The 25,911-nt window shown below is 44.8% G+C and overlaps 3 protein-coding genes across 4 annotated transcripts; 2 read left to right on the forward strand and 1 right to left on the reverse strand.

Moving 5' to 3' along the window:
* Window positions 1–2,072: 2,072 nt before the first annotated feature.
* rorca (RAR-related orphan receptor C a) lies at window positions 2,073–13,252 on the forward strand. Its single transcript, XM_037250230.1, has 10 exons — window positions 2,073–2,485; window positions 7,645–7,730; window positions 7,851–7,992; window positions 8,801–9,229; window positions 9,314–9,435; window positions 9,533–9,665; window positions 10,302–10,409; window positions 10,488–10,598; window positions 10,675–10,787; window positions 10,850–13,252. Exons 1-10 carry the CDS (start codon window positions 2,479–2,481, stop codon window positions 11,009–11,011), a joined length of 1,413 nt encoding a protein of 470 aa, XP_037106125.1. The 5' UTR covers window positions 2,073–2,478; the 3' UTR covers window positions 11,012–13,252.
* Window positions 13,253–14,291: 1,039 nt separating this feature from the next.
* sh3gl1b (SH3-domain GRB2-like 1b) lies at window positions 14,292–21,879 on the forward strand. 2 transcript variants are annotated; one of them, XM_037250232.1, is made up of 10 exons: window positions 14,292–14,647; window positions 17,147–17,215; window positions 17,296–17,368; window positions 17,442–17,585; window positions 17,659–17,792; window positions 17,867–18,025; window positions 18,108–18,211; window positions 18,317–18,450; window positions 18,742–18,789; window positions 19,605–21,879. In XM_037250232.1, the coding sequence occupies exons 1-10, from the start codon at window positions 14,603–14,605 to the stop codon at window positions 19,796–19,798; spliced, it is 1,104 nt and encodes a 367-aa protein (XP_037106127.1). In that variant the 5' UTR covers window positions 14,292–14,602; the 3' UTR covers window positions 19,799–21,879. The 2 variants fall into 2 exon arrangements, with proteins under 2 accessions (XP_037106127.1, XP_037106128.1); XM_037250233.1 differs by lacking the exon at window positions 18,742–18,789.
* mpnd (MPN domain containing) lies at window positions 21,574–25,697 on the reverse strand. Its single transcript, XM_037250231.1, has 13 exons — window positions 25,490–25,697; window positions 24,624–24,820; window positions 24,339–24,560; window positions 24,087–24,189; window positions 23,754–23,832; window positions 23,597–23,693; window positions 23,427–23,499; window positions 23,282–23,358; window positions 23,031–23,199; window positions 22,829–22,899; window positions 22,673–22,762; window positions 22,519–22,611; window positions 21,574–22,354 (listed from the first exon to the last, which is right to left on the reverse strand). The coding sequence occupies exons 1-13, from the start codon at window positions 25,491–25,493 to the stop codon at window positions 22,268–22,270; spliced, it is 1,362 nt and encodes a 453-aa protein (XP_037106126.1). The 5' UTR covers window positions 25,494–25,697; the 3' UTR covers window positions 21,574–22,267.
* Window positions 25,698–25,911: the final 214 nt, after the last annotated feature.

Raw genomic sequence — 25,911 nt, forward strand, 5'->3', positions numbered from 1 at the left:
ATAGCCAACAGGCATGAGTCAAAGCTGGGTTATTTCGAGAAATAAGGATAGACTTGTCTATTTGACTTGCTAAATAGGCTATAGAGGATAAAAGAATATATGTCTGGAAGTCTGTCTTGAAATATCCGTTGCTTGGACTGTGCTTACATGCTATTAGCCCATCTATGCAGTTTTGCATTGTGTGCTAGCATCAAGCTAACTGACACTTATTTATGTGGTTGTTTTCTATAGCACATTGTATATATACAATGGCTCGAATCTTGATTTGAGTCACTCCAGATAACAAGCGAGGTCTGCGGATCTTTTAAACGATACAACGACCCCGCCGCCCACCGCTGGTCTAATTTGGGCATCGCCGTGGTTACGTAAGTCTCAGGGTCAGCGGGTGAGTGTCATTACAGGCAGCGAACGCCGGATGGATGCTTGGCTGCTTTGCAGACACGCCGAAGGACACAATATAATCCCAGCGTCGTGGCAGATCAGGATCAGGGAAGGAAACACAACCCGCCTAAACGGGAGGAAGTGGAAGTTTACACGGCCGGAGGGAGAATAGAATACGAGCAACAAACAATCAAGACGGCACATTTCCCATCATTGTGCTTGTCAAACAAGACAGGGGGAACGTTTGGCGTTTATTTGCCAATGTTTTATCTGCTTTACAGAAAGTAAACGAATGGCGACGTGCTCGGAGGGGAACAACAAGCGGAAGTGGAGTTCTGGGAAGCCAACGATTGAGGCCCGGTCGAACGCTCGCTCGCGGCGAGGGCGCATGAGCGTCCCGAGCGGGAGGGGTGTGTGAAAGCTCCGTGTTGCTCCACTAACCTACTTACCATAATCTCTCTCCTCATTTCATAACTGCGCCCGCGTTACATGATACGCTCGTCTTGGTACCCACGTCGGCCAATCAATTATTCAGTCAGCGTTATTAATGTTTGGGCTTTGTGCGCCGGCGGCCTTTGCTCCTATCGACATCTGCGCAGGACAATTCATCGCGATAAATGCGTTCTTCTAACTCTTGAAAATGTGTTATGGAAAAACACATGCACGCGCACGCGCACGCACACGCACACACACACACACACACACACACACACACACACACACACACACACACACACTGTCAGTGTACCCAATGAAAGAAAGCAACTCGTTGACTCACGTAATTCCCTCAAATGAGATTAGCGTTTGTTAATCCGGTGATATAATGAACTTCCTCCAGTGTTGCATGTATCCAAAAAGAAATCAGGAGGAGGCACCTCTTGAAACGCAACTGACCCAATTTTGAAGGTTTTTTTTTGCTTTGACTTGCGAGCAACAAATTGAGATGCTACGTGCTAGCAGTGAGCTCACTTCACATCACGTCACAACAAGATGCAGTTTAGTTGATAGTAAACAATTCTTTTAGAGCCCTGAATTCAAGACAAACTTATTGTAACAATTATAATTTTAATGTACTGTTGGCATCCATATCCGTTTCGTTTTTGTTTATTTATTTTTTTTAATTACTCATTGTACTGCAGCTATAGATATTTATAGTTTTGCAATGTGTGTATTTTTACAGTATGGGCCTAACAGCTGCAAACCTCATTTTGTAGCCCTCTATTAGTTCTGCTACGGCAATAAAGTTACATAAAGTTGCATTGTTTAAATGGTGGCAAACGTACACTGCACTTAAGCATTAGTGTTAGAAGAAAAAAAAAAAAAAAAGGAGACTGTGGTCCAAGGGCGAAAAATGTACCAAAGTGCAGTCGGTATAAATAATTTATTTCCCTCCAGGAGGTTTCTCGTGGAATTTCTTTTTTTTTTTTTTTTTTTTTTTTTTTTTTTTAAATAGGAGCGAAAGATAAGTTTGCTTTCCATCATGAAGCCTTTCTTTTAGATGCTGTATTCGCACGCGCCGTGTAGTAGTTCCCACGCTGCGTGGCCGTCGGCTTGAACTGACTGACACACTGCCACACTTTCTCACGCACGCGTGAGAGGGAGCGAAGAGAAGCTCCGGAGGCGCGCGCGCGCGCCAGCCACCCGCCCTGCCTGCGTGCGTGCGTACGTGCGCGCGCCTGTGGCGACAACGGGCCACGCACGCGGCGGGCGGGCACGCTCGCTGGCTGACTGGCTGCCTGGCCGGGTGACGATCATGTGTAGTCCACGCGTCGTTTAAAGTAGGTTAGCGCCAGCCGCAGAGCAGGAAGGAAGAAGCTGCGAGACCGACCAACGCAAGAGTTCACCGCAACGACCCAACCGCAAAGGCAAACCGCGTAGAAAGTGGGCGAACTTTTACATACCGCAAAGTATCCTATCGTGGACGCGCTTTCTTTTCTTTTTTTTCCCCCATTGGCGAAAAGGCTCCACGAGCCGTATGAGGAGTTGCTGTTTTTACAGTTCGGAGCAAGTTCAGTTTTCACCCCGGCTTTTTTTTTTCTTTTCTCCACCTCACAACCAAGGAGGAATTTCATGACTCGTATAGAATAAATCGACGACATGAGAGGTAAGTTTGCCGTTACAACAAAGTTTGGAATTCCTGCAAAAATAATAAGAGGCTGAAATGCGCACTTTTTTGGAAAGCATTTAAACGCACCTTGAAAAATACCAAAAATAGAGAAAAAAATGGATATTGTTATTTTATGTCAAATATACGTTGCAATTTTGCATCTTTGCACAAAATGGAGTTAGTTTGTAAGGTGGCCGGTCTTATTTTCCGAGTGCGTACGTTGCCTCTCTGGTGACTTTACTGCGGTTATGTAAGAGCGAGAGAGGGAATGGCGAAGGGAGGGTGCGAGCTGGTTGATTCAAACCTCCACGAAAGACACTTTGCGCGCCTATTTTGTTTAATTTCACCATTTTTTATTTACTTTTAACATCAGCTCCGAGCTTGACCGAGTTCATTTTCTGACACTAAATATCATCAATGTGTGTCCCACTTGACCACTAGAATTATATATACTAAAGAAAAATGGGTTTACAGTACTGTAAAATATTGCACAAGTGTTTCTTTTTGTCGGTCAAGTGTGTTCTTGTTTTCATCGGTATGGTGAACAATGTGTTACGTAGAGGTGGAGGATAGGAGGTGTTCCACTGACCTAGTTCTGTCATTGAGGATTACTGTTCGTGTGTGTGTGTGTTTGTTGAAATTACTTTCCAATCAAGAAGGATGCTCATCTTTTATTGTGTGCACTCAATATCTATTTGTAAGCATATCTGCACTAGCATGAGCTGACGTAAAAGGAAATTGAACTTTCTGATTAAAAAAAATCAATGTATTTTTCCACCTCCACCAGTCGCGATTTTTTTCCTGAGCTATTTGATGGAAAAAGTCATCAATTTGCATTTTTTGTTAACTTTTAGTCATGAAATAAAATTCCACAAGATGGTGCCAAAGCTGTGGTGAAAAGGAAAGTAGTAATTAATGCGAAGGATGTGATTAATTGGCCCTCCCTGATAATCGCCACGACTTTTGTTTTTTCCGTGGTAAGCCTAAGTAGTGTTCCTTTCCTGTATATCGCAAGACGTAAGTGTCCGAAGGTGTCCCTGCTGTTGTTATGATGTCAGCGCTGTGGCAAAGCCGGATATGGGCACAGCAAGCCCACATTTAAACACGAGGCACATCAGGCTCGAGTTAAGCTCGGTTTCCTCTGTCAGCTTGGGTTACTCGTATCAACCCAAGGGAACGATCGAGACCCGCGACTGCGTTTAGTTGGATCGGATAAGAAATTTCGGTTGGCGTTGAGCATAGACGAGTAATCCTAATTTGAATCGGTATCAAATCCTATGAATTATAATTGGTCATATTTCAAAACCAATTTTATATTATTTTAATCTTTTGAGGAATAAAAAGGCTGCCTCATATTAAATGAAAACAAGGGCTATTTTTTTCCCCTCTGACTGCCGCGCTACGATGAAACCAGTCAGCCGTGTTGAGTTCACGAGGATCAAAAGGCCCCCCGGGGGTGCCGCAAAGGTCGCACAGTGCTCTCCAAGAACGCCTCCCTGCCGCTATCCGCGCAACCTTGCGGGAGTTCACTGCGAAACTCGGTATGTGTCAAGGTGCCCTCTCCCCTCGCTGTCGACCGCACGCTAAGATTCCGTTCCACAATTATCTAGACACCATTCGTGTTTACAAGAGCTCCGTAAATAAATATTTTGCTTAGACGTTTATTTGGGGGTATCTTGAAGAAAAGTAGTCAAACTCAAGGCCACTCCAATATTTTCATTTGTGCGAAAAAATCACAACTGAATTCCTCAGTGTGCTCCAAAGCTAACAAATAGCGATGGTCTGATACCTGGAAGCAAAATGATTATTATGGGAAATTATCCAATTTCACTTAATTGGCCTGAAAATGATTCCTCTCATCTTTGCGCGTCTATTTTCAATCCCTGTAATAAATTCCGACGCGTGTCATCTTTGCGCTCAGCTAAACAACACCAGCTGTCACGCTGAGACTGAGTTTCTGAGTAAATTGAGACGAGATCTTTTATTATTATTTCACTGTATGTACTTTTCATAGTCTTGAGGTTTCTTCCAATGTCAAATATGCGTCTTGGCTCAAAGATTGGGAAACACTGACATAATGTGACGATGGAACGAACCTCGTTCCCGTTTTCCTATTTGGAAATATGGTGAACTGAATAAATGCTAGCGTTTGACGCTAAAGCTACATCCGCGTGAGATAATGACCTACATCGGATCGGTATGTCGATTATTCCCAACCCTTATTTTGACACAAAGCACCTGTTTAAAATTAGAAAATGTCACCAGAAAAAAAAAAAATGACTCAGTGCTTATGTGCCGCCATTGTTACCGTAATGAATGTCAGCAGGTGGCTGCACAGGTTAATAACGTTTAATTATGATAATTACATTACATTTGCAGAGTTATAGCGGTACAACAATGAGGTCATGATTTAGCCGCAACTAATTAGAGATAATTTACTTTTTAAGTGTTTATCCAACTGCTCGCCTTTCATTGTATACAAAAAAAAAGGCTGACCTCCAAATCTTAAAAAGTCCTTTTTCGGATGTGTGTTGATGGAAAGATGCCTTATGGGCATTTTGTGACCGCCAGCATTGCGTTGTGTCTGCATTATGCTTTAAACTGTTCTCTCCCAGTCGGCTGGAAACATTCCGCACCGCAAGTGTAAGTCGATCTGGTGTGGCTTGCAAATGATGAATTGCCCTGCGGCCATCTTGCGATTCCTGTCAGTCCAGAAAACATGGCCGTAAATGTCAGAAATGCCCCCGCGGCGTCCGGCTGCACTCGAGGCATGTCACAGGGCTCTGTCACGGGCCCCTTTGCACTTGTCACCTCACACTCGCAGTAATCACTTAAACATGCAGTTTATTTATTTAACGGGTGTCGGGTCATATTTTGTTTTCAAGGTAGGTCAGAGAGGTTAAAATGCCGAGTCGCTTCTTAGAAAGACGGTCTCAGTCATTGGAAGAACTGTCTGGCAAAACATATTTGAAACGTCTGCCTTTACTTGATATGTAATAGAAATAAAAGCGTTATTTTCCAAAAGTAGGTTAAGTACAGTATTTCAGGTAAGGAGCGAGTAAACAGAACCTTGGACTGTTTGATTAGCTCGGATGAGAGAGCAAAGTCCGCTCTGACAAGCCTTTACAACACTTTTCCCTTCTAAAGTCCTGAGCGAAAAACTGGCACAGACGTGACTAAAACGATCACATTTTTATAAATAACATAAATGGTTAAAATCCAAATTTGTGAGTTGATGTTCGCTCAGAAATGAGGCAAGCGTTGAGCTAAGTGCTCAAGTCGCATTTGCTTTTGCGCAATCCTGCTAAACCGCCTTGGCGGAGGTAACGAGTTTAATTCGTGTCACACCACTGCTATAAATTGCCTCCCCTCTTATCTCATTCATGCTAATAAGTCTTTAGCTTTTGTTGCTCACATGTCGTTACTACACAGACGTTTATTTGCCAGCGGGATCCGTCTACCGTCGGTTGCAACCGGAGCAAAAAATAGATGTATGGGCACAGCTGAAATTTCACTCTCGATACTTGACATGCTGCAACAAGTCGGGAGCCGCCATTGGCTACAGCTGTTCTTACTCGACTGTCCTTTGACGTTTTGAATAAAGCCAGATGTCGGGCGAGTTTCGAAACAACCACCGACTCGCCGTTTGAAATCTGTCAGCAGTGATATGTTTTGTAAAAGTTTAGGCCCTAGTCAGCCTTAAAATGGGGGGGGGCTCCTGCTGCATGAATGGGAAAGTGTGTCAGTGGAACAGCTCAGGCCCGGCAGGCCCGACTTTGCCGCTCAGCTGACTGGCAGGTGAGGCGGCGAGTCAAAAAGCACAATGAGAGCGGAGGCGGGCGAAGGAGGAACGTCATTTGGTTGTCGGGGCAACCACCTTTCAATGCGTGCATTTGTGGAATGCGGCCAGACTGCGGTTATATAACAGGCTGCCGGGAGGGGCGGCGGAGGAGCAATAGAAGGAGCAGCAATTCCCCCCCCCCCCCCTCCCAAACTGACATTTATTTATTTATTTATTTTTATGCATTCATATCTTTACACTGCTGGCCATAAAACCAGATATGTCACCATTGTACAGGAAGTGTGGATGAAAAATAACAAAGTCATTTATTATTTCAATGATAGCTCTCATTTTTTTCTTTTCAAGTGCGTGACGCAGATCTCATCTCTTCCCCAACTCAATTCTGAGTATTTTATCAAAGAGCCTTTAGAAAGAAAAAAAAATAAATGTGAAAAAGCTGATTTCTTTATTTATTTTTTGCCCAAAAGGAAAATGTGAGCAGTCAACACAATAGCTGCTTAGTTTGACCAAATTCTCAAAAGTTGTTTTGCTCGATGAGCATTTTGGTCTTCCTAGAGGAGAAGCAAGAGAAGGAGGGACGGAGAGGCGCGAGCCATGAAACTTTATAACCTCGAGCCTCGGCTAATGCAATTGACCTGCTATTCTGGGCTTGAGGAGGCCCAGCTACTTAGATAAACAACATAATGAAAAGAACATGCTGTTCCTTGCTAAGAAGGCTCAAGCTTCCACAATGAACTGGAGGTGCATAATGTATACGCCGGCTCCCGTGTCAATCACGGAAGGTGCTGGGTTCGCCGTCGTTGTCGTTTTGCACTACCTTTCCACTCGTGTGACGTTTTTGACTACCTGTAACATGCTTGACACTATTTAATTAGCGTTGCCTAAATATTGAGTTTTGACAGGTAGCTTATGTAAATGTGTACTTTAAATAAGGACTAGCTAAAAATGCTAATGTGTACTTTAAATAAGAACTAGCTAAAAATGCTAGTGTTTACGTTAAATGTGGACGAGATAAAAAGCAAATTCTCTTCCTCAAAAAAGGCGCAGCATTTCCCTCTTTCACTGGTCAGTGTACATTCCATTCCATTCGAGTTGTATTGTGTGGCTGTGACAATCGTTCCAAAAAAAGAATCTTGTGGTACCTTGAGAAAAGATTTGAAGTTGTGTCGTGACCATGCTCGTAAAGCCGTCATTTTTATCTTAAATCATCTTTCACCATTGGAATGAATTTCTGATGTACGTAACTTGTCCACCGGGGGCGGTGTAACGATGCAGACAAACACGTTTTTCCACAGAGGATAAAGAAAATATATGTCTGTAGAATTTTTAGTCATCCATTTCTTTCTCTCTCTAGCTCAAATCGAAGTGATACCCTGTAAAATCTGCGGGGACAAATCCTCAGGGATCCATTATGGTGTCATCACCTGTGAAGGTTGCAAGGTGAGTCCTCGCTTGCGTCATTGTCATTAAGATTATTACACCTGAAATGCTGCCAAGTATTTTTTTGTAGCCACCGCCCAACTGAAATCGGATTGTGAACGTTTATTTTTTTTTGTTCAGGGTTTCTTCCGACGCAGCCAGCAGAACAATGCCATGTACTCATGCTCCCGACAGAGAAACTGCCTAATCGATCGGACCAATCGCAACCGCTGTCAACACTGCCGGCTGCAGAAGTGTCTCGCTCTGGGCATGAGCCGTGACGGTGAGGACGGTCACGCACTCATTGTTCAAAAGCCGGCTTCCAATAAGATCACGAAGAACTGGTGCGCGACTGAGAGCTTGTTTTTAATTCGCCCGCCATGAGGAATGTGTGAAAACAATCACAGCTATTGTGTTGAGTAGATACAATCCGACTTATTTATATCGCGTGCACTGGCGGAACTAGGATTTTTTTTTTCTTGGGGTGGCCACGGGGTGGCCAAGAATATTTCAGAAGATTAGCAAAACAAAAATATATGTTTTTTTTATAAACCCCAATATTCTCAGAAAATGCCAATGAAACATTTATTAAATGTTCCCTACGACAAACCTTTATCTGGTTGGTTCTTCCGATCAGCAGATTCAACACCGAGCAAGCTTGAGGAAAACAAACCTACAGACACGCTAAATATAAACTTAGCATGCAAAACAAGTTATCAACCATTGTTTTTTTTCTTGGATTGTGTCGTGAGCCAAAATTAGAGCTTTACGCAAGCTTGACTTATGCCACCCCTCGAAGAAAGAAAATGGAGCAATTACAGTCTTATTTAGCCGTCGCATGTGGACAACACACAGTCTAACTCACAAAGAGCTGCGACCATTGTCGTCCAAACAATAACCCGGCAACTCCAACTTCTTACGTCATTCACTAGGACTAGGCACGCATACAAATACGACAGTAGCTCCAATAATTAGCACACTTTATAAAACTCATTTGACATTTTGCAACAATACATGAGCTATTTTTGTCAATTCATGTCTACGACAGCCGTTTTATTTTAGCCACTAAACATCATTTGTGCTTGTCACAGCGGTGAAATTTGGCCGCATGTCCAAGAAGCAGCGCGACAGCCTGTACGCGGAGGTCAAGAAGCACCAGCAGGCGCAAGAATGCGCCGGCGCGGCCGCCCGGGAAGAGAACGGCGACCGCGCCTACAGAAGAGTGTCCAGCACCACCCTGGGCGATCTGGACGACTTCAGCATGCTGCCCGACGGGCTGCTCTTCGACCTGCCGCTGACCCCTGAGGACGGGGGCGGCGGCGACTACGGCAGCTTGGACATGCTGGCCGGTAGCGCCGGCAGCAGCTCGTCTTCTCAAAGCTCACCGGAACAGACCGGCTTGGACTTTACGGAGGGCAATCACGGCATCAAACACGAGTATCAGCTGTTGCACGACTCTGGGCTCTTCTCGCACGCCATCCACAACCCGCTGCCCGAAGGATGCTCCCTGCTTGAACTCGGTGAGCGCTACTTTTCTAATGCATGCGGAAAATCAATCTGGAGCATGACGGTAATCTTATCGCTAATATCGCTAATCCTTTCAGAGCACATAACTCAGTGCGTGGTGAAGTCCCATATCGAGACGAGCCAATACAGTACGGAGGAGCTGAAAAGAATGGCGTGGTCCACGTACAGCGTGGAAGAGACCCGAATGTACCAATCGAAAGTAGGTTGATGAATTCATTAACGTTTCAAATTGACGTCTATAGCCGTCAGTAGTAGCGAACGTGTTTTCTTGATGTTTTTTTTTCTTTTTCTGTCAGTCGGCTGAAGTGATGTGGCAACAGTGTGCCGTTCACATCACCAACGCCATTCAGTACGTGGTGGAGTTTGCCAAGCGCATCTCTGGCTTCATGGACCTCTGTCAGAATGATCAGATTATCCTCCTCAAAGCAGGTCAGTAAGACTTGAAAAATTGCACGTTGGGTTTCAGCTGGGAGCTGTTGTCGCCAGGAAGTAGGCCTCTGGGCAATATGGCTCCCCTGCCGTGCGTGTTTATTGCTTGGTTGTAATAGCTGTGCTTATTGTCACATGAAAAGTGCACACGCGGTAGAATGGCCTCAAGGGGCCGCCGACTTGACAGAGCTCGAGAATCACAAGCATGCAGCGTGACTTGAGAAGCGCCCCCCATCTGTGCTCCGGCTGAAGAATGGCGGCCGTTGTTTGGACCGCGTGGCGTCACGCTCTGGAGAATCTGTCGATTGGACATTGTGTTTCAGTGGATATCACGGCTCATCGTTTTAGACTCGGCTAGATTTTTTATTTATTTTTTTTTAGTTGATATTTTTTCACAATCGGACTAATTGGACCTTCTCGCTCATATCAGCGTATCAAAGGAATGTGTGACATCATCTCTTTGGCAAACCAGATTCACCAGTGACGGCTTTGCTGAGGTTCAAAATGAAACTTAGTTACGCAACTATTAACCTTGTCATGAGTTTTCGAAGCAGTGTGCAATGCCACAATATGGTCCGATTATTTTGCTTATTTTTATTTATAATGTGATTTTATTTCTCCTCTGTCCCCATCCAGGCTGCATGGATGTCCTTCTGATCCGAATGTGCCGGGCCTACAACCCCATCAACAACACCTTCCTCTTTAACGGGAGGTTCGCCCCCGCTCACTTCTTCAAAGCGCTCGGTGAGTGCTTCCATCTTCTCACGCTTCTTCCTCATCCTTGACGTATCCATGACGACGTTTTATTTCCGCTTCCTCCAGGCTGCGACGACCTGGTGGCGGCCGTGTTCGACTTGGCCAAAAGCCTGAGTCGCATCCAGATGTCTGAAGAGGAGATGGCCCTCTTCACCGCCGCTGTGCTGCTCTCACCAGGTGAGCGAAATACCATTTGAGACGATCGCTTAATTGGAGCCGCTTGATTAAAATCTAATTTTTTTTTCCGTCTTAGACCGACCCTGGCTGACGGATGTGCAACAGATCCAGAAGCTTCAGGAGAAGGTCTACGTAGCCCTCCAGCGCTGCTTACAAAAAGGCGGCGCATCCGAAGAGAAGCTCACCAAGGTACGTCTGCTGTTTGCCACCTCCCACCCGAATATTTTCCCACCGACTTCCTCCTCCTCCAGATGGTGTCCAAACTTCCCGTCATGAGGTCCATTTGCATGCTCCACATCGACAAACTGGAGTTCTTCCGTCTGGTCCACCCCGAGACGGCGTACACCTTCCCGCCGCTCTACCGGGAGGTGTTTGGCAGCGAACTCACGTTCCCGGACTCCACAGAATGTTAAGCGTGCGCTCGCTTCAAAACCAAACTGAAAAATCAAAACAGAGAGTCTGCAACGGAGACCGTGTGAGGGAGGGGGCGAGCAAGCCAAACCATGTGGCTGCAGCTCGATGACAATCCTGCACGCTCCGACTTACACCGCCCCCCCTCTGGCGCCGCCGCCGCGCCCAAGGGTGCCCGCTAAATCTCTCTTGGAGAGAGCTGGGAGAAACGATACAAGAGTGGCCTAGATAATTTGTATTTTCCAAATGATTTTTTTTAAGAGCATATGTGTGCAGTTCTCAGAGCTCCAGTAAGCTATGGTTGAATGTAACGCGGCCCCTTCGAGCATTCAGCACAGCCTCAAGGGCTGTTTCCGAATGTACATACTGAATACTTACTTACCTCGCAGATTTTTTTTATTTTTTTTTTTGTGTGTGGTAGCAATCCACCGCTTGTCACTCAGCATCAGTTGTCTCCTTTTCGCAAGGTTTTCGCCGTGCAAACAAAGCGTTCAAAGGGACCACCAATCAATCTCAGTCCTGTTTCTCTCCCCGTCTCATGCAGGTATTTATTTTATTTTTTTTCCCCCCTTCAGACACTGAAGTAAATGGGCTCCTTTTGATGCAATCATTACCTCAGTCCCATGCGCCTTTCCCTTTGCATATGCCACTTAGAGGAGAGTCGCAAGAGAGATTGTGAATCTATTTTTAGAGTTTCCATTTTATATATCGATATCTATATAGTGTTTCTATAGTCGTTTGTAGGAGACAAATGCGCCCATGTCGCACACATGCTGCCTGCCTGTACCATGGAAGGGTGTTTTAGCTCTTGACAAAATCCAGGGGAGAATTAATTGGAAAATCTGTTTTTTTTTTTATCGATGGAATTAGCGGGAATAAAATTAAAGGCTGACTCATAATGGGGACTTTAAATACACCTTTTCCCTTTTTTACAGAAATTAAAATATTATAATAGCTAAAGTTCTGAGCATTTGAACTAAGCTATTATGTGCTATATGACCACAGCATGTTTTGATTGGAGGGGGCGGAGCCAAAGGATAAAGAGTTGACAGATGGGCCGCTGGTTAGTTAAGCTCCTTAGACGTCGGTTGGAAGGGATTTATTATCTGCGCCAACTCTCACTACAGCATATTTGTGAATAAGTGAGGTTTACTCCTTTTGACCTCCCGACATTTTGTGACTTGAACACCAAATTTGGAGGCAAATTTGGAGCTCCGATTGGTTCTTCAAAATCTTCACTCAACTTTGGAGGTTGCTCAGTCGAATCTTTTGACCCTTTACTACCTCATTCCCTCTCAAACATTCATGCTGAAAAGCTTCTGCACAAGATGTAGTACACTCATATGCTGGCACACACGTCACTCACCAAGTTAGGCCCCGCCTTTTAAAGCGACAGAACGACAATGTAGAATGTGACAATGGCAAAAAATACCCGGAACCTCACATGCATATTTTGTTTTATAACGCAAAATCAATCATTTAACCTGAAATTCTACCCCAAATTCTAACATTGAAAGTAAAAAAAAAAAAAAATAAATTGCTACCAGTATTCCGCGCAAGCTAGCACTCGTGTAGCATATTGAGACAATCATACACCGGATGTGAAATATTTTGATCGGATTTGCGTGGCACTGCTGGGACAGTGCTGTTGCCCCTACGGATGCTCTCAAGTTGTGTAAAAAGAAAAATGAAAACAGCGCACACAAAACAAAAACGAGATGCCGTCGTCGTTGCGGCGGCACAGTGGGATTGTGCAATTAGGCCTTTGTTGCCAAACAGTGAACTTTAAAGTAGCATAGACTTTTTTTAAAGGTTCTTTGGATTCTAATATGATAAATTCAAAGCTGACTCATGCGCAGGGTTGGCCGGATTGTAACAAGGTGCAATACTTTGTCGGAGAATGTTTAATTAAGCACTTTTTTTTTTTTCTTGTTTTTTATTTCTTTCCCCCTCAATCGTTGCAATCCTCCACGCCGCAATTTTAACGGGACAAAATGTTCCCGGTTGAAGTTCCTCAGGGTGATAGCTCGGCTCTCTGTCCTGTCCCGCCGTGTCAACGAGGCACTTGGCATTGACAAACTGCAGATGACCTTTAAACCTTGATCACTGTGTACAGTTCTTGTGAATGTTGGATTACAGGAAATATCAAGGAATAGAACCCTTTTGATAATTGTTATAGATTTAATAGGATATTGATACAAATCAAGAAAAACGTTATAAAAAAAAAAAAAGTGAAATGCATATAAAATTGTAATCTCTGATCCTTGTCTTGGTTTTGATGTGATCTTCAATTTTGTCCTGATACGTACCATCATATTTCCCTCCTCAGTCTACGCTAGTGTCCTTTTCGTCTTTTGGAGAAATGTAATTCTATTTTTTGTAAGAGCATTTTTAAATACGTCTCCCTCTTATTTTTTTGGTCATGATCCTTCTGTATATGATATTGTCACTCTATTTTAAGAAATATTATTATTATTAATAATATTGAATCATGATAGTTGTATATGAGAAGTAATTTATGTCATGTCATGGATATAAGAGCCAGAGTGGTTTATTAACACAAGTGTTATTGCACAATGGTGACATGCTTTGTGGGTTTAAGAATGTAATAAAATTCTTTTTACAATTAAAAAAACGCGTTTTGAACTGATTTGTCATTGAAGAGAACAGACTTAATCTGAACACAGTTTACTTTGTTCAGGAAATGCAGAGGCTAGTTTCAACAAATGTATTAAATTCAGTGGGACATGTCTGATAATGCATTTTGGTTCCATGATACAGTTTCTGTCATCTAAGAACAGACAACAAATTCTAAATACAAATATCGCCATTTCGATCATGTATTTTCACTTTGAAAAGTGGTCAAATTACGTGTAAATCTTAAATGTTGTACGTTAGCGACACCCTCTGGTCAATAGTAGTATTGTTGCAAAATTGCTTTGTGGGTGGATAGAGTTTATGAAGTACCTGCGTATACTTTTCAGAAGTTTTTGGTCCTATGATTGTTTGATTTACCTATCGCAATCCCGGTTTTGTTACATTCAGCAATTTTGTACATCCATGTACAGATTAATGCTAATATTATTGCCTCGCCAGCCACGAACCACGAGAGTAATACAATTTTTGCCCTCTATGACAAATGCTCCTGTTTGTATCTGACGACCTAATAAAAATGTTCTGTGCTTTTAAGTTATGTAAGAACAACGGAAACATCTGGCCTGGTAACACAACGTGCACTTCCACCCGCAACCACACGGGGGCAGTAGACGCCAATGCAAGAGTTCCGCACATGCCGAATCATTTCGTTCTGCTGCACATTTGTTTGGGTGATTACGTGGACGCTCGCCACAAGTTTCCACCTCACCAAATTTGACTTTCGGGACAGTTTAGTGTGTGTATGTCCGGTGACAGTGGGACGACTCCCCCGTGGACGTGGACGTGGTCAGTCGGCGTGTCCCGACCCAGTGACGGACGTGTGAGCAGTCCTATGAGACCTCCGAAGCATTTCGACTCGTTTTGCCCCCAACGCCGCGCGACCAACTTCGGACTCGTTCACGCCACGAACTCGCTGTGAAGTTGACGACACCTCCAACATGTCCGTGGCCGGCTTGAAGAAGCAGTTTTACAAAGCGAGCCAGGTTTGTTCAACTTTTCCTTCCTCGAGCCCGCTTCGGGTTCGGCTAGCTAACCAACTCCTAGTTAGCTTCGCTTAGCATTGTAGCTAACGCGATTTAGTTTCTGCTACGGCTAATTAACACTTTACTTGGGTTTTCTTCATTGTGTGGTGCCACAAAGAAGCGAATGTTGCTGTTTATGATGTGTTTTGTGTTTTTGTGTGTTGCGTTTTTTGTCTCCTCTTCCCCACCCCAAGCTAATTAAAGTAGAGGTGAATCTTCCAGGCGATTCGTTTTCTTTGGCTTTATAATACCAAAGGTCAAAACCTCTTTCGGTCTCCCTGTGAGTCATGACTATGAGAAAGAAGTAAACACAACAAGTTCCAAGTTAAACATACAATTGAATTTGAAAATGTGTCAGCGCTTTCTGGAAGACCTGCTGACCTCCTTTTCACTCCAGATGTGTCGTGTTAAGTCATTTCTTGTTTATTTTAATCCGGGAGGTCAATTGTGGGCCCTCACCGATACCTTTGCTCACACAATTGATGAATTTGAGTGCTGATTATTTATTTTAAACATGGATCTTCTTGTACGACGACTATTACTACTACAGTTCAACCTGGGCGGGGATGCTGTTGAAGAATGTCGTTTTCTTCACCACCCCTGCTGATCTAAGCAGGAAAGCCATTGGGTTTCTGCCTCGAGTTTCCTGTCAGGAACATGCCGAAATCCCTGACGGTTAGAATGTGTTGCAATGTCTGATTAGCTTGTGTGTAAAAGTGGACTGTAAACACAATCAGGAGAAGGGCTGAAACAATGGACTGATTAACTCAAATGGCTTGATTGTAAAAGAAGGTGGAAATGAAATCTTGCAAAGCGTTTAGAAATTAATGTATCAATGATAGCTCATTTAATAGTAATGGTAAAAAAACCAAGCATATTAAGCCGCTAGCTACAGCAAACCACTCTCTTTTTCTAGTATTTATTTATTGAATCAGGCAGACTAAATTATGTCGGTAAATCACCGCCGCTCAATGTCAGTCACAGATAGAACACATGGAGATAAGCAGAACTTTTTGTTTTATTTTGACTCCACCTCTTTTGTTTTCCCTCTTCTCAATAACGTTTGACACAGCTCAGATTTTCCTCACTGGAGCCATACGGGAAGTGGGGCTGGATATCAATGCCCAGCAGTGCGCACATCCTTGTTTACCTTTCGCTTTTCTCGTCTGCTTTTACGTAATAATCATCATCATCATCAAATGCAAAGATTTTAAAACCAAAACGTGCTACAATATCGCAAATCAAACATTTTCACAATGACTGGGAATTGTGCTCTTCCTAAAATGCTTAATTAAGACCATTTAAAAAAAAATAAAAATAACAACAACAACTGGTAGTTATGGAATAAAGTGACTGTAAATCCTTCGCTATGATGCCTCCCGCGGTCCGGGCTATTTTCTTCTCTCTAAGTCAGGCGGGATTGTCGACAGACTCGCGTCGATTCTTGGCTGCGCTAGCTGTGCTTGTTTTTTCATCAGTGTGGTGAGCAATTGAGGGTGGCAACAGCTAAAAGTCACTGGTTTTCCTGACATGTTTCATTTTTCCACCGCAGGCTTCTGACATTGCGTGTGACTCGTCCACTTTGTCTGTTTGTAAAAATTCAAAATGGGTTCAGGCATTTATTGAGCAAAAGTTGCTGTTTTCCATTATGGTACCACAAACGTTTGGAAGAGGCCTGATGGGATGCCACCAATATGTAAACCACATCATATAAATCCAGTAAGGCGGGTTAACTCCTTTGGACAGATAAGTGAACTTGAAGGCCAATTAATTGGGCAAAGGGTGGAAACGACTGGTATCTTGTGACACGTCTGCCCTCAAGGCTGCCTTTCAACCTTTGGCCAAATATGCACGAGGCGCTCTGTAATTCCAGACATGACAAAAGGAGTTCACGTCTTACCGATACTTCACACTATTTTTAGTTCTGTCCTTCTTGTCATCAGATTGGATAAATAGTCACTTTTTTTGTCATAAAACAGATTGCTGACAAATATTAATATGACGTAAGGGTAAAAAAAAAAAAAAACGATTTGTTATGCTTACAAAGTAGGTCATACAGTTATTTTGCAACCCAGGGCTGTAAATCATCGCCGTTATCTGCTGCCAATGGAGCCTGGAGGAACTTCTGGCCGAATAAAACACACGTACATTGTTTTATTTTATCCCTGGGATTAGGAAATGCAAGTCGGTGTTGCCGCTAAACGAAGGCACGGCTCTCAACGGTGGCCCAAAGTAATATTTAATCGTTGTCGGGGGAGCCTTAAATAAACAAGTGCAAAACAATCATTCCTTGCTCCTGCGTTGAATTTAGAAAGCACGTTGACACAGCAAAACAACACAAATGTCCGGAGCTCGCGTGTGGATGTGTCCATTAGAACCTTATGGGCCTCATTAAATGACCTCATCCTTTCTGCTCTCCCCCCTCCCCCATGGCTCTTTGTCTTCCTCTCCTGCCGCTAGATGGTGAGCGAGAAAGTTGGCGGCGCTGAAGGAACCAAACTTGATGATGACTTCAGAGATCTGGAGCGGGTAAGACAGCTTTATTTTTTTTGGGTGTGTGAATTTCTGGAATTCCGTATGATATCGGATTTCTCGCTGTGTGCGTGTAGAAGGTGGACGTGACCAGTAAAGCTGTAGTAGAGGTGATCTCCAAAACCTCTGAATATCTCCAGCCCAACCCCGGTGAGAAGGCGGAGGAATGTTTGCAGCTGTAAATTTTAGAAGCAAGATCATCAGCTTCCTTTTCCTCCCGCAGCATCTCGGGCCAAACTCTCCATGTTGAACACCATGTCTAAAATCCGAGGTCAGGTGAAGAACCCCGGCTACCCGCAGGCCGAGGGGCTGCTGGGGGAATGCATGACCAAGTACGGAAGAGAACTGGGAGAGGAGACTAACTTTGGTGAGATGGACTTCTGGGCACGGCTTTAAAAGCGCCGCTTCAAATCAATGCCATCATTTCTTTCTGTCTCCAGGTGGCGCGCTCGTGGAAGTGGGCGAAGCCATGAAGAGAATGGCCGAAGTCAAAGACTCGCTGGATATCGACGTCAAACAGAACTTCATCGATCCGTTGCAAGGCCTCTGCGACAAAGACCTGCGGGAAATTCAGGTTTTTTCACCACGACATCGTGCGTCTCATATCCCGAGGACATGGATGACGTAACTCTGTCTGTCCGCCCGCAGCACCACCTCAAAAAGCTGGAAGGCCGCCGCCTGGATTACGACTACAAAAAAAAGCGGCAGGGCAAGATCCCCGAGGAGGACATCCGACAGGCCCTAGAGAAGTTTCACGAGTCGAAGGAGGTTGCCGAGAACAGCATGTACAACTTAATGGAGACTGACGTGAGGACCCCGTTATTAACTTTGGCGTGCCGTGGGGGCGCTCGTTTTGCTTACCCGCTGTGACGCTATGTCGTGCGAGTAGATTGAGCAGGTGAGCCAGCTGTCGTCACTGGTGGAATCCCAGCTGCAGTACCACCGGCAGGCCGTTCAGGTTCTGGAAGAGCTGTCGGATAAGCTCGGAGAAAGGTGCGACGCGATTCAATATTGTCTTTTTAAAGAGCAAAGATATTTAGCCAAATTGCCGTCACTTTATGCTAACGCTTCAAACGGGGTCGTGATCTTTCCGAACAGGATGAACGAGGCCCAGTCCCGACCGAGACGCGAATACACACCCAAGCCCAAACCGCTGTTTGATTTTGGAGAAGACAACCACTCCAACGGGGGCTACTCCACCTCAATGGCCCTGCCGCCTTCTCGCAACTCAGGTGAGCCACTCGGAAGGAGACGAATGTTTTTTTTCTGAAATGTTTGGCGATTCTGGGAAAACCACAGCATCGATCCGAGGACACGTCTGTTTCGGTGAAAACGAGCGGGTAAACATTCCAGCTATTTCCTACATGATTGCACAAGACCTGCATGAGTCAGTGCAGCGCAGCACAATTATGTCTCACAAACATACACACATCTGTAGTGTTTACATACGTGTGCGCGCGTGATTTTTTTTTGGCCTGCCATTGTCCGACTGACCTTGTTCCTCTTCCCCCTGACATCACCAGAAGCGTCGATTCTCCGGCCCAGATTGTTTTTCCGGAAGCAAACGTTTTGTGAGTCAGAGTGGGCGGAGCATGAATTTCTCCTGTGGTCTGATGTTTTGTTTTGTTTGTTATTTTGGTTTGAGTTTCTATTTTTTCTTTTTTTAACGTGTGAAAAGTAGGAAGCAGAACACACACTAAATCGTTGGTGAATTTCACCATACGCGCTTCATGTTTTCTTTGCTAACGCTGCACGTGGTGAAACAAGTCCACATCCTGTGGTCTGAGCAAAGTCTGCTTTTTTCATTTTTCGAAAAAAGGAACTCAACTCACCACAATTTGAATAACGCGGTGTCGAAACGCGTCTGTGATTTGCATTGCATCATGTAAATCATCTTTAGGATTTTATACTAAAGTGAAATACCTTTTGAGACGCAAGGCTTTGTTACAGACAACAGGGCTGATTAGCTATTTGCGCTTCTCAAGCTCGACTACCACGTCACACAATGAGTGAATTGTGTGGAGACAATTGCGTAGTTTGTTTGTGCATGGAGCTCCTGTGCGCTCTGCTGCTCTGATCAGTGATGTGTGTGTGTGTGTGTGTGTGTGTGTATGGATGGGGGGGGAGTACGAGATAACACGAGGCAGAGATGGGGAAAGTACTCACACTAAGTAAGAGTAAAGATACTTGTGTATCTTTTAAAAAAATATGTAACTTTTTCATGTCGATGGCGCCAAAGTAATACTTTTATGTCAGCCGGTGCTTTGCACAGCATTAAAACCACTGACAAGAGGAGATGCCACCACTATTGGTGCCGCAGGATGTTGTGACAGTCTCTTATGTTTTGGTAAAATTCGTGCTTTTTCCCCTCCCACCTTGACCGCAGCCCCGGAGCAGCCCAGCTGCAAGGCGCTCTACGATTTTGAGCCGGAGAACGAGGGCGAACTGGGCTTCCGCGAGGGCGACATCATCACGCTGACCAATCAGATCGACGAGAACTGGTACGAGGGGATGCTCAACAGTCAGTCTGGCTTTTTCCCTCTCAACTACGTGGAGGTGCTGGTTCCGTTGCCCCAATAAGGTGTGTGGGAGGGCATGTTGGGAGCGAGGCCTCGGACAGACCCCGGCGTGGTCCACACTAGATCCAGTTCCACTTGGAGGATGGACTCTTAAGACCTCCCTTTGATTTTTAGACCGAGACAAAGTAAGCATGCAACGCTCAGGTTGACGCAATACGCCCCCCCCCTGTTTCAAATCTGAGCTGACACCTGCTGGCCACTCTGACAATTGCCTTTTTTATCTGACTGAGGTATTGAACCACATCGTCGCAGTCTAGCACGTTCTAGTAACACTCGTGCAAGGCAGTTTGTGCATTTATTTCATATCCCTCAGGTCCGTATGCGAGTGCCCTCACTAGTGAGACCGTTAAGTGCACTAGTGGAATGATTGTGTCTTACTTGGAACGTTTGTCCCACTACTTCAACTATTTCCATATCCTTGATATCCATTTGAGCATTTTTGTAGCCTTAATCTCCATTTTAAAATCCATACTATATATCTTTCCCCATCACTAGAAAGTACAAAAGTTGCCTTAATGAGAAAGTGTCATTTTTGCTCAGTGAGGCGTAGTGAAAGGAAATGTTTTCTCAAAATGGATTCCAAGGGTACCAATGTAAACAGCAGGGGCCCCAAAATTGAACCCTGTGGGACACCATACAAAAGTGAGGAAGAGCAGGACTCAGAGCAACCAAGGCTAACTCAAGTGAGACGACTACTGAATCTCACTAAGGACAAAGGGCGGATATGGAATAAATGCTCAAAATAGCCACCGGTTAACCTTCAGTGTTTTGTCTTTTTAATGGTTTAGTCCACAATGTTTTTATAAAAGCATTTCAGCGATGCTACCGTCACTTGACAAGTGCACTTTTGTTTCATTGTGCACTCCGACTTGTCGTAGAGGCCGTTTTACACACGCAGTGCCTGAAAAGACGACGCTGCTGGCAGCGTTTCCGTCTTTCTGTCCGTAATGTGAAACTCCTGCTTCCCACTTAAGAGGTATTGCCATGCTTTTAAACCCATGTGATGTTTGTCTTAGTACATTTCAACTCTTCCTGTACTCTGAGTACAAGTGGAAACACCAAAGTGGAACCTTTTAACCATGACAACTTTCAACCGTAAACTCCGCTAGCCTAATGCTACCATGATGCGAAAGGCCTTAGAGAAGCTAACAGATGTTAGCATTGACATTTCATGAATGCACCTTATGCCCAGGAATGTTTCAAACTCAATTTGAAAGTTGAAACGAGATGACATTTCCTCCACTCACCTCAACATAGGGGGCTTGGCCGCAAAATGGCGTCAAAGCATCTATTTTATACTTGACAAGGCTTTGGCAGTCACTTGCTTTTTTTTCCAGGTATTGTGTTCCACTTGGGAGCTTCCACTGCACCAAAATCCATTTGTATATAGTTGAGGATTCCAGGTCAAAGGGAAAACATCAAGGGAATGCTTTGAATCGGGAATGTTTTTACCATTTTTCTTTTTTTTCCCCCCCCCCCCAGTCCACGTTTGTGCATTTACCACCCCCAGAACCAGACTGCCACTGTGTTTTGGACCTTGTCTAATATGTTTACACCTGGTATTGGAGCACTGTTTATGGATTGTTTTGAGTGCCTTTGGAACAGAAAGGTAGGAAACCAAAAACTAATGTCCACAATTTCATTTTTCAAATTTTTTAACCTTTGGCACTTTTTGTGCGTGTGCTCATTGCGGCACTTTTATGACACTACAGGTTGTTTTGTCACACACATACATACACACAGCTAACTAATTGTTTTGCATACATTTTAGATTGAAAAAAGTCCCATTCGTTTCCTGATTGTAAAGCGCTATGTTTTGTGTAGTTGGTCTTAAATATTCAACGGAATCGCATTAAACATATTCAGGTTCGCTATAGTATTATTTTTATATCCAAAACCATTACAAAAAGTGCATGTAGTCCTTCATTAATTATTGTTGTACCTTGTCAAATGTTAGACGTAAGCCGCCTTTTTACCTTTGCAACGAGAACTGAATTTAACCACAATTTATTTGTCCTTTATTACTATTATATTCCTATGTGCATCTTTCCCGACCCTCTCTACTTCTTACAATAAACAAAAGGCAAAAAAAGGAAATGTGAATTTATTTTCTGATACTGTATTAGACAAAAATATTTAAAAAAAAAAAAAAAAAAGAAGACAGATGTGTTTTAAATATTTCCAGTGTGTATTGGTAGAAAGGTTTTATGGAACAGCAATCAGCAGGCTTAAGGCATCACTCTGTTCTCATGCAGGTGCAGTAATAAATTAAAAAAGGGAAACAAGCACAATTCAAAAGGTGTTCACAAACTACTTTTTTTTTTCTAAGAATCAAAGCCTTATGTTACTCTTAATTTCTCCCCCCCAGACCGCAAAACTTGAAACCCTGTCATTGACACAGTGAAATCACCTCAGTGTAACCTCAACAAACATTAGCAACAAAAACAAACAATGACATAAGACTTTCGTCTCACTGAGCAGCGCTCAGCTGGCTGTAGACGTGCTCCAGGATCTGGGAGTAGGCCTGGTCCTTGGGGGCGTGACAACTCAGTGAGCCCTTTAAATGTGACAGTGAGGAAGTTAAAAAAATATATATTAGGGGCCTAAACCAATAAAATGTACCTTAATGACTAATTTGAAAATAAATATCTAATGCAAATGTATTGCTTTGACGATCATTCAACTATTATGTACAAATAATGTCGAATGTTTGGCTCTCACCTTGATCTTGTCCATCATGGTGGTGTCGGGACACCAGTACTGGTGGAAGTGGACGAGGTCGGGCGCGTCCTTGTAGAAGTCCACCAGCAGCACCTGTAAATATTTTGTGTTCAGTGCTCTTTCTCACCAAATATCACACTCGGCGCCGTTATACCATCTCGTTGAGGACGTCACTGGTGAGAAAGTTGTCCTGAACATACGTGACCTCCACAGCCACGGGGATCCCGTAGTCGCTGGGCCTTTGCTGCGATCAAAGACGGCAGAAAAATAACTAGGCCCGCACACGGGTAAGCTCCCCTGCCGTGCTCACCTCAGGCGGGGGTACGACCCAGAACGGTGTTATGGTGGAGGCCACACCTTGATTGCCGTGATAGTACGGTCCTGAAAAACAGTTAATTGTGAAACATAACTTGTAATTGGAGCCCAACTGTTCATTTTTTTTCAAGAGCTAATATCGGGCCAATCCGCCAGGCCTATTTGTAACATTCCAAAAAGTCCCGAAGCACAGGTACCGCAGATGACGCCCAGGCATGGCTGGAAGCCGTTGTTGGAGCCCTGCAGCCTCAACTGGTGGTCCATCTGCGAGTCGATGTCCTGCAGCGATGGCAGGGCTGGACCCCGAGGGTGACTGTGGTACCAGCCCACCAACGACAAGCCGCGCATGAACAAGTTCTGGCAGATCTGGATGCGTCAAGGTAAAAAAACAAAAAAAAATGGAAGAATAATTGTGTGACTTTTTCTCTGAGAGAACTGTGTGTGGTACCTCCTCCTCGACAGCAGAGGCAGCTTCTCTGTCCGCTAGCCTTGTTCGGCAAGGGAACGCCCGTAAGACGGTCAGCACTGAAACGACACCAAAAGATTTAGATCTGATGGATAATCTTTTTTTTTTAATCTCGGGTCAAACCCACGTTGTGTGTTTGTGTCCCAACGTCCTCCCAGGTATCCCACCACCTCACTGGTGGTCAGGTGACAGTGGAAGTCCTAGTGAGGAGATGCATATGGTACCTTTGAGATTTTTTTCCAGCCCACCTTGAGACTCCGCCCCCAAAAGTTAGAAGTGTGCGTGTTTGGACGTTACCATGAGCAGCAGCACGTTGCTGGACACGGCCACGTTGAAAGGCTGGAACCTGTTAATGGCCGAAAAGGCTGACAGCTCCACCAGCGTGTGGGGGTCTCTGAGGATGGAAGGTGACCTCGTTAGCGCCCTCCGGTGGATTCTTTTAGGAAGTGGCTACCTGGTAACGTCCCTTGTGCCCAGAGTGCAATATCTGACTGGGATCCTCTCCCGGTCCGTCCTCCTCGGGGCCATAGCGTCTGGGAACAAAAAGCAAATGTGTCCCCATGATGAAATGAACTGAAATTACATTCAAATTTAAAAGTAGAAAAGTAATCATTTAATGAGAATTTCAGTTTTTCAGTGCAAAGGGCTCTTGGATGAAAATGTAAGCACTTCCATAAAAAATGTCAACTAACAGTCAAGTTACAGAACCTGCCTCCGCCCATCCCTGAAATAGGAAACAGATTGCCGAGCAGAGGAGAGACTTAAAAAAGAAGGGGGAAAAAAATACCATGTAATCCTCCAGGTTTGTTGTTTTTGTTCTTGTCTTCAGTTTGCATGGCTGACTTGCCTTCCTCTTCATCCTCGTCGTCGTCTTCCTCGCTCACCAGGCTCTGATGTCAGCAACACGACGTAGCGTGAAGAGACCTATTAATTTCTTGAACAACTTGTAGGTCTGGTGATTGCATTTGTCGACATTTCAGCCAACTTCAAACTTGCGGTCCCCCTCATAGTTTTAATTGTAAGGACACGGCGTGCTCACCATGTCAGCGCTGGGCTGATACTTGTGCAGCCAGGTGGTTTTGTACTGGGCCAGCTTCTGTCCGCGGTAGCGTACCGACGCCCAGCCGCAACCGGACTTCTTGGCCGGGTTGACCAGACGCTTGCAGTGAGTGGCCCAAGCACTCGGCGAGTTGAAGATCTGACCCGTCTCCACCCAGCGGATTTTGCCGTCGTTCAGCAGGTCCCCGATGAAGTTCTTACCCTGAGAGTCAGACCCAAAGAAAAACTTTTCTTTTCAGCCTGCTGCTACGTGCTGTTTTCTTACCAGGTAGTGGATGGCCAGCACGCCATCACCGGGCTCCACCAGGCCGTCCTTGAGGAGCACCCGCAACGTGATGCCCCGCCGGGTGAGCAGCGAGCTCCGGCCCGAGCTGCAACGCAAGTCGGTCTCTTCGCCGCCGCTCAGTTCCTCCTCCTCGTCCTCGCCACCGTCCTCCACCACCTGAGGTGAGCTGGGCACCTCTGGGCAGAACACACAAAAGGTAGCGGTACCGTGTCAATAAATCTAATCTGCCTTCCAATTAAATAGTATTCTGAAATTTACAAACAATACAAAATGCTATAGACAGGATACAAATGGCATCTATGACGGTTATAATAATTGAAGCGGTGTAATTACAGAATAACAATATTGACTGACAAATATTCTTTATCCTCTGTGGAAAACGATGACTAAAATATTTCTAGTTTTCCGAGTCACTTGAAACTTGTGTCCGGTGGCCAAGGGGCGCACAAGAGTTGCAATTTATCCCCCGCGATAAACGGGGGTTCATGTCGAATGGTTGGCTACTAAAATAAACATTTTAGTTTTCTTCCAAGGAGCAAAAAGATTTTGTTCCCAAACAGTAAAATGTCAAACAATCTCCTTAAATGTCTGACTGGTTAAAGTGTTCTATTGTGGTTGCTGCATGCTTAATTAATCGCATCCCGTTTTGTTTTGGTTTTTTTAAAGGGACAAAACGCCCCCCCCCCCCCCAATGGAGCGTCTCCTTTAACTGTGGCTTAAACCACTGCCTTTGTTTCCCCGTCTCTTCTCGGCAAAGGAAGCGGCCTGCTGCTCCCCTCTTCCCTTAATTCGCCCCCCCAGCCTCGGGATGATAATTAAAGCCCACTTTCATTCATCCTCCTCACCCATGATGGCTCCGAGTGAGCCGGGAACGAGTCGCTCCAGCTCGGGAAGCGGCCGCTTGAGCGTGCAGTCGGTACGGAGGCTTTCTCTCTATCGCTAGCGGTCGGCGATGCGCCTTCTTCCCGTGCTCCCGGCGGCTCGGGTTGTTGTGGAAAAGCATAAAATGAAGGCTCCGTCGTGGTCGTTTCCTTGTTGTCTTGCTTTAATGTCGGATCCCCTCCCCTTTCTTCTTCCTCCTTGTCACTCTCTCCCTGGGCGCCAGCTGCCATGCTGACGACCACCCACCTCCCCCCGGACACTGTTATCCACTCCGATGATTCACTTTTATACACCCCACGAGCAGAGGACAGCATTAAACGTGCTAATTAATAAAACATAAATAATGTAAACAGTGTGGCTGGAAAAATAAACGACTTGAAAGTGC

Source organism: Syngnathus acus, chromosome 4 (assembly GCF_901709675.1).
Source record: "Syngnathus acus chromosome 4, fSynAcu1.2, whole genome shotgun sequence".
Taxonomy (NCBI): Eukaryota; Metazoa; Chordata; class Actinopteri; order Syngnathiformes; family Syngnathidae; genus Syngnathus; species Syngnathus acus.